The sequence below is a fragment of the Mya arenaria genome, chromosome 14 (assembly GCF_026914265.1).
Source record: "Mya arenaria isolate MELC-2E11 chromosome 14, ASM2691426v1".
NCBI lineage: Eukaryota > Metazoa > Mollusca > Bivalvia > Myida > Myidae > Mya > Mya arenaria.
This window is the reverse complement of record NC_069135.1, coordinates 62319787-62332286: the sequence shown is the minus strand read 5'-3', so window position 1 is coordinate 62332286 and position 12500 is coordinate 62319787. Positions and strand designations below refer to the sequence as shown.

Sequence of the window (12500 nt, the reverse complement as noted above, 5' to 3'; positions counted from 1 at the left end):
CCAAATCAATCGCGTTTATCTTAGATCAACCTGACACACGCGTTTAGCCTTTCAAAACAGCAGGCTAACAAATCGGTCACTCCTGCGTCCATACACCTTAAACACCCGAAAACAAAATGCATTCACTTCTTATAATTATCAAATGTACAATACAAATGGGGATATTACCGAGGCAACCAAATTCCTACCAAATTTAAAACTGCGCACGTGTTTAATTACTGATTATTTAAAGGAACATGTTCACTAGTTGCTGTGATTTGTATATTATATCTACTTTCGTATTAATTCATTTCACATAGTCTCTTTGGTTTGCATGTTCAAAAGGTCCTATGCTGGTTGATTATGTTGTTTTTACGATCCTTCGCTGGTGTTTTTTGAAAGTTTTTACAGGCTTGATTTGGTATTGTATGTTTTTTTAATATATGATTTTATAATTATTTGTACTTCATTATAATACATGACCGCTAATGCCAAGGATATGTAAAGTGGTTTAACCAAGGCTACGTTGCCGGAGTGTTTTTCCAACCTAAAATTAAATAAATTTCGATCGTGAATGCTGTAATCCCTCGTGATAACAATGCAGGAGTATTACGTTTATGCATTTGTTTTCCGTAACGAGAAATTATCGCTAAATTATATCTTAAACTCTATACCTGCTCTGTTCGATTTTAAGGTCGTATCAATACCAACTTAAATACGTAAGAGGCTGTCACAATACGTAAAAAACAAACGTATTATTTGTTCAGTGATCCAAAAAAAGGTTCTGTTTAGTTTGGAATATTGTACTGATATCACTATATTGTATACCTCTATTCAATCTAAACATGTCCCAACCTTACAATTTCGCATAAATAATTTACGTTTTATGTTGAATACCCTGAGTAATTAGTAATTAAAATAAAACAGTTCAGTCAAATTCCTAATGTCGTTGCTTTACGACTTCATGCTAATAACTTGTATCGAACTAGCCATGAAATATAATTGTACTCAAAGATACTGATTTTCAATTGTTCTTTTAGACTATCCTATATTCCAAGATCGAAGTGGTAAGCGCGCTTTCTTCTCACCAAGGCAACCCCGGGTTCGATTATCGGCCTGGGCGCATGTGAGTTTGGTAAGTGGTCATCAAGCCGGACAAGTGGGTTTTCTCCGAGTACTTCAGTTTCCCCTACAACACAAGACCCAACTCTCGCGAAACATCGTACCAACAAAAGTGACTTAGTATAAGTAAGCTTAAATTTCTTCACAGCCGTTGTATAATATATAATGTTTAAACGAAATTATACTAAGAAAATATTCCGAAATTGTCTTTAAAGAGTATTTAGATGTATCAAATCATTTTTATTTAATTACAACGTATGATATGATATTTGATATAAATGATATAACGACATTTGTCCGCAATGTGAGGTGTAGCTTAAAGAAAGAAAAGTTATTCAAGTAAAGAATTCACTGACAAAGAGCATACCTATTTTCAAAACGATCAAGCGGGCGATAGGGCATTAAAGCTGTTTATCTCGTATATCTGCACACAAAGGATTGCAACTAAGCATTACTGTGAAAACATTAATATTCGTGGGCATGAAATTTCGTGGTTTGCCGAAAAATTACAATTTCGTGGGTACTTGAAATCGTGGTTTTTCGTTTTTGAAAAAAAAACCGAAATTGCGATCGTCCTAGATCGACTGCATTCCACGCGCTGGCCCGTGATTCAAGTATAGTGAACGCTTTGTTGTGTACATTGTCACATAGGGTGCCCAGTAATCAATTTATTATTTCATTAAAGAAAAAAAATCGAGAACCGACACTCATCACTCACATTTTGTAAACCTTGAGATTTTAATGAACAGCACATGTTAAGGCACGTGCTTCTGTCATTTGTTTCATAAAAACAAATTAAAATGATTTGGTTTATTATTTGTTAAAGGCTGATATAATATACTAACAAAACAATGATAGTAAGATATACAGTTAGACGGATATTTACGATGTGTACTGCGGCCTCTGTAACGAGTAAACTAGAGTATGTACATAACATGGCAACTGAAAAAGGGAATAAAGGGTCAATTTTTCGTGGGATCGTGAATTCGTGGATCACTCACGAAAACCACGAACATTAATGCCCCACGAACATTAATGATTTCACAGTATCATGGTTGAATGTCATTCCCATTGAGAATATCTCCCTTATATCAACCTGACTACACTGAGCATATATTCTGTCGCTCCGGTTTACCATGACGCGTGCGTTTGTGTCATAATGTAACAGTCGGACATTATTTCAATCACATGCTCTTGCAATGGCATAGGATAAGGAATTACATAGTTTTTCATTGGAAGATAAAGGGTATGCAGTTAATACACTAGTTGTGTAACTAACATAAATTGACTTTAAATAAAAAATGAAACATTATACACGTACTGTAATGATTATTATATCGACTAGGAAGTAAATAGAACTTTATTTTACCCAAGCGCATTTAAGATTTAATTGTTCTAACTTTAGATGGCGGCGCAATTCGAAGCTCAGCCTGACTACATCCACCAGGATATCAAGGAATGTGTCGATGTCCTGAAAGTAATGGGGGTTACCAAATTTAGCAAACATCTTCAACGTGAATTAGACATGTGGAAACATACAGACTTGAATATTGCAGTTGTCGGAAATTCAGGAGCTGGAAAATCATCCTTGATCAATGCTATTCTTGATTTAGAAACGGATGATGACGGCATGGCAAAAGTTGGCGTGGTTGAGACAACAAAAACGGTTACGACATACAGAAATAATAACCGACCAAATCTGGCTTTACATGATTTTCCTGGGGTTGGAACACCAAATTATCCACAAAAAGGCTACTTCGATAAGATAGGTCATAAGCTCAGTGAATACGATTTCTTTTTAATTGTATCAAGCGACAGATTTACCGAATATGATCTATGGTTTGCGAAACAGATAAAAAGAGACGAGAAACATTTTTACTTCGTGAGGACGCACATCGATTTGAGTATCTACAAAGACAAGAGACCAGGTCCCAAAAAGCTTAAAGCCAAAAAGGTAATGGAGGAAGTGAAAAAGAGCATATACGAACCACTGAAAAAGGAGGGAGTAATCGATGACGATTGTCACATTTTTCTGATAAACAACGATGCAAAACTAGAGTTTGACTTCGAAAGGCTGTTACAAACCCTTATTAAAGACTCACCGGTCCTCAAAAGGCAAACAATGATCCTTTCGTTAGCGGCCGATGTCGATGAAACAATAAACGAGAAAGTGAAAATCTTGAAAGGAAGGATGTACAAAGTTGCATTACTGGCTTCATCAGGATCAGCCGTACCCGTACCAGGCGTTGGGCTTGCGGCGGAAGCAGCAGTTCTCTATAAAGAAGGTTGTTTTTATCGCGAACAGCTTGGCATAGATGATAAGGGTCTCAGAAGATTATCAAATCATTTGAACATCGAAATTGAACAATTAATGAAAAACTTTCATTTGGAGTCCCATTTGGTTTTGATATCAGCAAAAGAGTTAATTAAATGGGCATCTGTACATGTGGTTTCAGAAGCACTTGAAGATATTTCAAAGTTGATATTACCAGTACTTGGCAGTCTTATTTCGGCGGTAGCAAGTTTTCCGCTTTGTTTGAACACTTTGAATAAGCTTCTGACCATGTGTGAAACTGAGGCGCGACAATTACACAACGAAGTTGCACGATCTGTTTTAAACGACGACATAAGACAGTGATTTGATAAAGAATTCATTTTCTGAATATGATGAAGGAACGACCGATTAAGTGCAAGAGTGAATTAAATATCGCCATAGAATATTAGTGATACTCCTAGTGCCTTCATCAGACGGTATTCTTTCTCTAGACATGATAAATGTCATCGTAAGCGTATCAGCTTGATATAAAATATCTGCACTTTTTATAATGGACAAATGGATAGTGTCCTGTATCATGCGTAGTATTGTTATACACCGGGTACAAGGCGTGAATGAAAATAACTAAGTGCCCTGTAATTTGAATGGTTGCAGAGTATCAGTACCTGATTATTGTAACAGGTATCCATTTTATGTTCAAATTCTGGATGTTTGTACATTATATTTCTCATGTAACTCGTTTGATAATATATAATTTCTATGGTATTTGGTGTGCATGACTGCTTTATTTAATACCTTTGTATTTGTTTCATCAATTACAAAGTATCTCATATTGTGCGACATTGCACTTTCAGTCATCCATTATCTAAGCGTTCTTATTGTTTTACATTTTTATATAATTATGCGAGTTCTAATAATGATTTATATTATTATAGGATTGGTTCAACATTCAATGATTGTTTTGTTTTATTGAACAATTGCATGACACATTTGAATTACTAAATATTTTTCATCGTTTTGCACTTGCTTGACATATTTGTATTTACTTTGTACTAATAATATCAGACCCTGTGCTTTGTTTGCACAGCAACACAATAATACTTGAAATATGTATATAGTTTGACGGATACAAATACTGTTTTTGATTGTTTTAGTTTTTATTTGTGTTTCAAAAATCAAAATTAATCTTTATTTCGATTATAACGTTTGTAACTAAATTCATCTGGATTAAGTTTACATGTGCTTTTTATCTTGAAATATAATTTTTAATAAAAAAATAATTTCGCCTGTTTATCACCCACACAGTAAAGATTTTACCTTATTATTATGCCCCCCTTCGAAGAAGAGGGGTATATTGCTTTGCACAGGCATGTCGGTATGTCGGTCGGTCGGTCCGTCGGTAGACCAAAGCTTGTCCGAGTGATAACTCAAAAATTCCTGGACGTATGGTCATCAAACTTCACATGAAGGTTGGGCCTGACCAGTAGATGACCCCTATTGATTTTGGGGGTCATCGGGTCAAAGGTCAAGGTCACAGTGACCTTTAATGGTAAAATAATTTTAAAGCTTGTCCGAGTGATAACTCAACAATGCCTGCACCCATGGCCCTCAAACTTGACATGAAGGTTGGGCCTGACCAGTAGATGACCCCTATTGTTTTTGGGGGTCATCAGGCCAAAGGTCAAGGTCACAGTGACCTTGAATGGTAAAAGGTTGTCCAAGTGATAACGTGACAATGCCTGCACCCATGGCCCTCAAACTTGACATGGAGGTTGGGCCTGACCAGTAGCTGACCCCTATTGTTTTTGGGGGTCATCAGGCCAAAGGTCAAGGTCACAGTGACCTTGAATGGTAAAAGGTTGTCCGAGTGATAACGTGACAATGCCTGCACCCATGGCCCTCAAACTTGACTTGGAGGTTGGGCCTGACCAGTAGATGACCCCTATTGTTTTTGGGCTCAATGGGTCAAAGGTCAAGGTCACAGTGACCTTGAATGGTAAAAGGTTGTCCGAGTGATAACTCAACAATGCCTGCACCCATGGCCCTCAAACTTGACTTGGAGGTTGGGCCTGACCAGTAGATGACCCCTATGGTTTTTGGGGGTCATTGGGCCAAAGGTCAAGGTCACAGTGACCTTGAATGGTAAAAGGTTGTCCGATTGATAACTAAACAATGCCTGCACCCATGGCCCTCAAACTTGACATGGAGAATTGGCCTGACCAGGAGATGACCCCTATGGTTTTGGGGGGTCATCTGGCCAAAGGTCAAGGTCACAGTGACCTGGAATGGTAAAAGGTTGTCCGATTGATAACTCGACAATGCCTGCACCCATGGCCCTCAAACTTGACTTGGAGGTTGGGCCTGGCCAGAAGATGGTCCCTATTGATTTAAGGGGTCATTGGGCCAAAGTTCAAGGTCACAGTGACCTTGAATGGTAAAAGGTTATCCGAGTGATAACTTGAAAATGGCTGCATCCATGGCCCTCAAACTTGATTTGGAGGTTGAGCCCGGCCAGAAGATTGTCCCTATTAATTTTAGGGGTCATTGGGCCAAAGGTCAAGGTCACAGTGACCTTGAATGATAAAAGGTTGTCCAAGTGATAACTCAACAATGCCTGCACCCATGGCCCTCAAACTTGACATGGAGGTTGGGCCTGACCAGTAGATGACCCATATTGATTTTAGGGGTCAAAGGTCAAGGTCACAGTGACCTTGAAAGCAAACTCGACAATTCTTGGACCTATAGTCATCAAACTTGACATGAAGGTTTGGCCTGCCCAGTAGATGACCCCTATCAACTTTGGGGGTCATCAGGCCAAGGTCAATGTCACAGTAACCTTTAACGCAAAAAAGTTAACAAATCTTCCCCCACTGATATCTCAACAATGCCTGAACCTATGATCATTAAACTTGACATGGCTGTTAAGCCTGACCAGTAGATCACCCTTATTGATTTAGGATTCATAGAGTCAAAGGTCAAGGTCACAGTGATCTTGAATGGTAAAAGGTTGTCCGAGTGATAACTCAACAATGCCTGAACCCATGGCCTTCAAACTTGACTTGGAGTTGCATCTGACTTGTAGATGACCCCTTATGATTTAAGGGGTCATCGGGTCAAAGGTCAAGGTCACAGTGACCTTGAACGAAAAACAATTGACTTGTGATAACTTGACAATGCCTGCACCCATGGCCCTCAAACTTGACATTTTGGTTTCTGGTGACCAGCTAATGACTCTGGATTTTGAGTTCATAGAGTCAAAGGTCATGACGGTCATAACACACTTTATCCTCACACTTTAATGGTCATAATCTTAAAACAGCAACAAATCAGCTGTCATTTCGGTCCATGCATATTTCATTCAATTTTCCATATAATCCTGACAACATGGCGCTCAGGGGGGGCATAATGTTTGACAAACATCTCTTGTCTTAATTAATAGTTTCAACTCCTTGGTCAAGATTTAATCCGAATGGGTACTGTAAATTTTATCATGGTCCCCGAACATTTATTATGTCAGTTTTTTTTGTGCAGTCGCCCTGTTCTTAACGAATATTTGGTCACTATAATGTTCATGTACATTGTCTCGAACTTTCATCACGTCAGTTTCATTTGCAAAACCCCTGTTAACAACATTTATGTCGTCAATTTCTTGTACATGAACACTTTATTAAGCATGTATTAAGTCAATTTCGTGTACATGCTTTCTGTCTCCAACATGTATCCGGTCAATTTCTGGTACATGTACACTGTTTCCAAAATGAATTTAGTCAACGTATGGTACATGCTTACTGTCTCCAACATGTATTTGGCATATTTTGGGTTTATTTCCAACATATATCAGGTTAATTTCTTGCATATGTACTCCATGTCTCCAACATGTATTTGGTCAAATTCATGTACATGTCCACTGTTCAAACATGTAGTTGGTTAATTTCGTGTATATGTTAACTGTCTCTAACATATATTTGGTCAATTTCTGGTACATGTACACTGTGTCCAACATTTTTTGTCAATATCTGTTACAGGTTCAAAGTGTCCAACATGGTTATGTCCATTTCAAGAACATTTACAACTATCTCCAAAATGTATTCGGTCAATCTCTGGTACATGCACATTGTCTTCAACATTCTTTGGTCAGTTTCTGGTACACATACACTGTATCCAACATGTGTTTGGTCAATTTCCGGGACATGTTCACTGTCTCCAAAATGTTTCGGTGATATTCTGGTACATTCACATTGTCTTCAACATGTCTTTGTTCAATATCTAGTATGTGCACTGTCTCCAACATGGATCAGTCAATTTCTGGTACAGGTTCTATATTTACAAATGTATTTGGTCAATTTCTAGTACATGTGCATTGTTTACATTATGTGATCCATTTCTGGTATATGTACAATGTATCCAACATTTATTTATCATGTTTTGGTACAAGTACACTGTCTCCAACATGTATTTGGAAAATTTCTGGTACATGTTCAGTGTCTACAAATGTATTTGGTCAATTTCTGGTACATGTTAAAAGTCTCCAACAAGTATTTGGTCATTTTCTGATATATGTTGACGGTCTCCAACATGTTATGTAAATTCCTGGTATAGGTTCCCTGTCTCCAACAAGTTTACGGTCAATTTCATGTGCATGTTAACGTTCTCCAACATGTATTTGGTCATCTACTGGTATATGTTCTCTGTCTCCAACATGTTTCGCTTAATTTCAGGTAGGTGTACACTTTCTTCAACATGTTTTGGTTAATATCTGGTACATTTACACTGTCTCCAATATTTTTGGTCAATTGCTGGTACGTGTACACTGTCTCCAACAAGTTTTGGTCTATATTCGTAACATGTAAACCATCTCCAATATATTTTGGTCATAAAAGTTTTGAAAAAAACACAAAAGGAGTTTGTTTTTTTTAGTTAAATGATTGTTGAGAAAGTGAATACATGGATTTAATCAATATTTTTTTATATTTGTGTTTACAAATTTCGTTTTGTTCTGTTGTTTGGTTTAATCGTAAAGGCGAATTGAGCTCAGGAGTATGGTTGTAAAATAGTCGTCTAGTGTAACGGTGTATGATTATTCAATAGTCGCCTAGTGTTGAGGTTAACGGTTATGAAGAAGTCGACTAGTGTTGATGTGTATGCTTATGCAATATTCGACTAGTGTTGATGTGTATGCTTATACAATAGTCGACTGATGTTGATGTGTATGTTTATACAAACGTCGACTAGTATTGAGGTATACGGTTTTACAATAGTCGACACGTGTTGAGGTGTACGGTTATACAATGAAGGACTAGTTTCGAGGTGTACCGTTATTCAAAAGTCGACTCGTGTTGAGGTGTACGGTTATACAAAAGTCGACTAGTGTTGAGGTGTACGGTTATACAAAAGCGGACTGATTTTGAGGTGTACGGTTATTCAAAAGTCGACTAGTTTGAGGCGTATGGTTATACAAAAGTCGACGAGTGTTGAGGTGTACGGTTATAAAATAGCGGACTAGTTTTTAGGTGTACGGTTATAAAAAAGTCGACTAGTGTTGAGGTGTCGGTTATACTAAAGATGACTAGTGTTGAGTTGTACGATTATACAAAAGTCGAATAGTGTTGAGGTGTACTGTTATACTAAAGTCGACTGGTGTTGAGGTGTACGGTTGTCCAAATGTCGACTAGTGTTGAGGTTTAAGGTTATACAAAAGTCGACTTGTGTTGAGGTGTAAGGTTATACAATAGCGGACTAGTTTTGAGGTGTACGGTTATACAAAACGACTAGTTTTGAGGCGTATGGTTATGCAAAAGTCGACTTGAGTTGAGGTGTACGGTTATACAAAAGACGACCAGTGTTGAGGTGTACGGTTATACAAAAGACGACTAGTGTTAAAGTGTACGGTTATACAAAGGCGGACTGGTGTTGACGTGTACGGTTATACGGTAGGGACTGGTGTTGGGGTGTACGATTATACAATATTCGACTAGTGTTGAGGTGTACTGTTATACTAAAGTTGGTAAGTGTTGGGGTGTTCGGTTATACAAAAGACGACTTGTGTCGAGGTGTACGTTAATACTATGGCTGACTGGTGTTGACGTGATATACATAATATAGCAGACAAAAAGTACAATTTACGAGGTGATTGAGCAACCAAATCTAAACATCCCGGTCCTAAAAGTAAAAGGTCAATAGGTAAACTTAATATTAAATCTTAAGAAATAATATGTTTCCAATGGGGGAAATAAAACAAGAAGATACAGAAAAAGAGTCATTAAAGCCAGTTTCAATGCACAGAATTTTTTTACCTGTTGGTGAAAAAGGTCAAGAAGAAGCGAGAAAATGTCATGGAAGCCAGTACCAAAACCTCATATGCATATCAAGAATAAGTTTTAGTTGATGTAGAAATAGATGAGAAGGAAACACTCCTGTAAAAGATGTAATGAAAGTTGATATATGTAAGACAACTACAGATTAAGAATCGGATACAGAGTATCCTGATGCCTTTTCAAATGGCGAAAAACTGACAGGTAAAAAAACATGAAGATAGTATCGATGATGTGGAAATACAGACAAGAAAATTAATAAATTAATCACATTCTGAAGTATCAGAAGTGGGGATCTAGAACATAAATACAAGATGAAACAAGAGTACTGGATAAACTAGTTTTCACCCAAATTACGGCTACAAGCTAGACGAATATTCAAAACTAAAATACTAGTTGAAGAATCAATACGGTTTTTCGCGGACACAGAATACACCATAATAGTATAATACACATTATGTTTGGCAAAACATCAGAACATAAGCAGAATTTGCTCAAAATACGTATAGGGAACATCAATGCCATACCTGATCTGCTCAGAAAGGCAATGACTTAGAGGTATTGGTATTGGAATTACTAGAACAACAAGTGTTTAATTAGGTCTAATGATGTCAAATTGATTCCTGTATGCAGTGAGATTTATTTTAATTTCTATGAACTGTTGAATAAACTAAATATTAGCTATTTGTAAGCTACCAATTATGAAATGATGAAACCAAAGTAGGACTGGTTTACGGAGATTTCTATAACAATCTAATAAAATGGACGTTCGGAAAATGGCATGATCACCATACTTATCCTCCACTTTGTTAGTGTACAATTGCAGGATGATTGTCGAGACACGGAATTTTAAAACATATAGAGGTTTATTCCATACGACTCTATTAGAAATAATGTTTTTAGGATGTTGTTTTCTTCAGACTGATTAATCTGCCATGTTGCAGTGCCAAAATCAGTTGGATCATTTTTTTAACCAGTTCTTAAATGACAAATGTCCTTGAGCTATATACAATATCCAATGGCGTTCAAATTATTTTGCTTATAATATCATTCCTTTAGTAGAATTTGAAAACCCCGACAATGGACACAAGGTAGGTGTTTATACTTCAAGTTTGCATAAACATATCATTTCGATCATATTTCAATAGAAGCGCTGTGGAATCATGGACCGAACCGGACCGATCAATACTTAATTACAGATCTTTTCAAAAGGACATTTATCTTGTCACTTTAATTTGTCAAATAGGAACTTGTTATACAAAAGCGTTTTCAATGAGCAAAGGTTTTGCAATCAAATATAATGGTATTGTTTGACGCTCAATATTAACAGACTAATGTCTTCATTCCGCCACCCTTTGGTCTACAACGCGTTGGTCTTGATACCAAGGTCTGACATAATTAATTGTAAACAATGGCATTGGAAAATGTTCAAGATATAGGAGCACATGCTTTGGTTAGCTTTTTACCACAAAGATTATTCATTTAATTGTCTAAACAATGTTTCATAACGCGTTACCTGCGTTAAAAGGGAACGGGACATTATTTTTATCATACCATTCTATTTCAATCCTCTGGTCAGAAAATACAACAACAACCAAACATCAAGATATATAAAATATAGCACATATATTTAAACATAATTTATTCATCAGCGTATACAAACAAAACATTAATACTAGATACACATACATAATATAGAGAAACGGATTTGAACGAAATATAACAATATATCTTATAAAGCTCTTCTCCAAACTCTGGCAAAAGCACAAAGTTTACTTTCAGAGGTCGAAAACAAAATACGGTGATTTTGTTTTAGAACAGAATAAGGAAGAAAATGGTCGACTGGTGTTCAGGTATATGGTTATCAAAATGTTGACTGGTGCTGAGATGTATGGTTATAAGATTGTAAACTGTTGTTACGGTAAAGTGTTTTGAAATTGTTTGCCGGTATTAAGGTGTATAGTTATAAAATTGGTCGACTGGTGTTGAGGTGAATTCTTAAAATTTCTCGGCTGGATTTGGGTTTTAGGGTTATACAATAATTGACTGGTGTTGAGGTTTATGATTATACAATTGTCCATTGGTGTTGTTGTGTATGGGTATAGAAATGCCGACAAGTGTTGTGATGTATGGTTATAGAAATGTCGACAAGTGTTGTGGTGTGTGGTTATACCATTGTCGATTGGTGTTGAGGTGTGTGGTTACACGATTGGCCAAGGTATTGATGTGTTTTGTTAAACAGCAGTTGGATAATTGTAAAGTGTATTGTTAAACAATTATCGCCTGGGAACGAATCCCCTTTGAAACAGCCCAAGCGTATGAGCTGTATAAGAATTTCGCTTCAAAGATAAAGTAATAATTTTGGAATCAGATACATGATTTACAGGCAGCATAACAGTTAAACATAAAGCAGATTGGCATTGAACAAATTCAATCCGTGTTTTTACCTGAGCATAATTGGTAAATTACCCGAACAACGATAGGACGATTATAAATATATCAAGAAGTCCCTGAATGGTTCGGTTAATATTTAAACGAGTTTTTAAAAAGGTTTTTGCATGCAATTTTGATCAGTAAGAAGATAAAAACCGACCCTGCTCAGCTTAAGAATAAAAGGGCATACTTAAATTCACTATAAAAAGAAACAAACGCCAAGGCGTTTATGATAAGAATCTTTTAGTACAATAACATGTTTTTGCGTTTCGCTTAAAGTAAACAGAAGTTATTTTTTTGTAAAAGTAAATATTCACATTCTATCAAAATGGCCTAAAATTATAAACAAATCAACTCGTCGATTAATTAACACAAAATCA

General features: G+C 36.6%; 1 protein-coding gene across 1 annotated transcript; it reads left to right on the top strand.

Moving 5' to 3' along the window:
• The first annotated feature begins 2218 nt into the window (after positions 1-2218).
• On the top strand, positions 2219-5671 carry LOC128217769 (interferon-inducible GTPase 1-like). The gene is made up of 2 exons (XM_052925141.1): positions 2219-2347; positions 2507-5671. Exon 2 carries the CDS (start codon positions 2507-2509, stop codon positions 3737-3739), a length of 1233 nt encoding a protein of 410 aa, XP_052781101.1. The 5' UTR covers positions 2219-2347; the 3' UTR covers positions 3740-5671.
• Positions 5672-12500: the final 6829 nt, after the last annotated feature.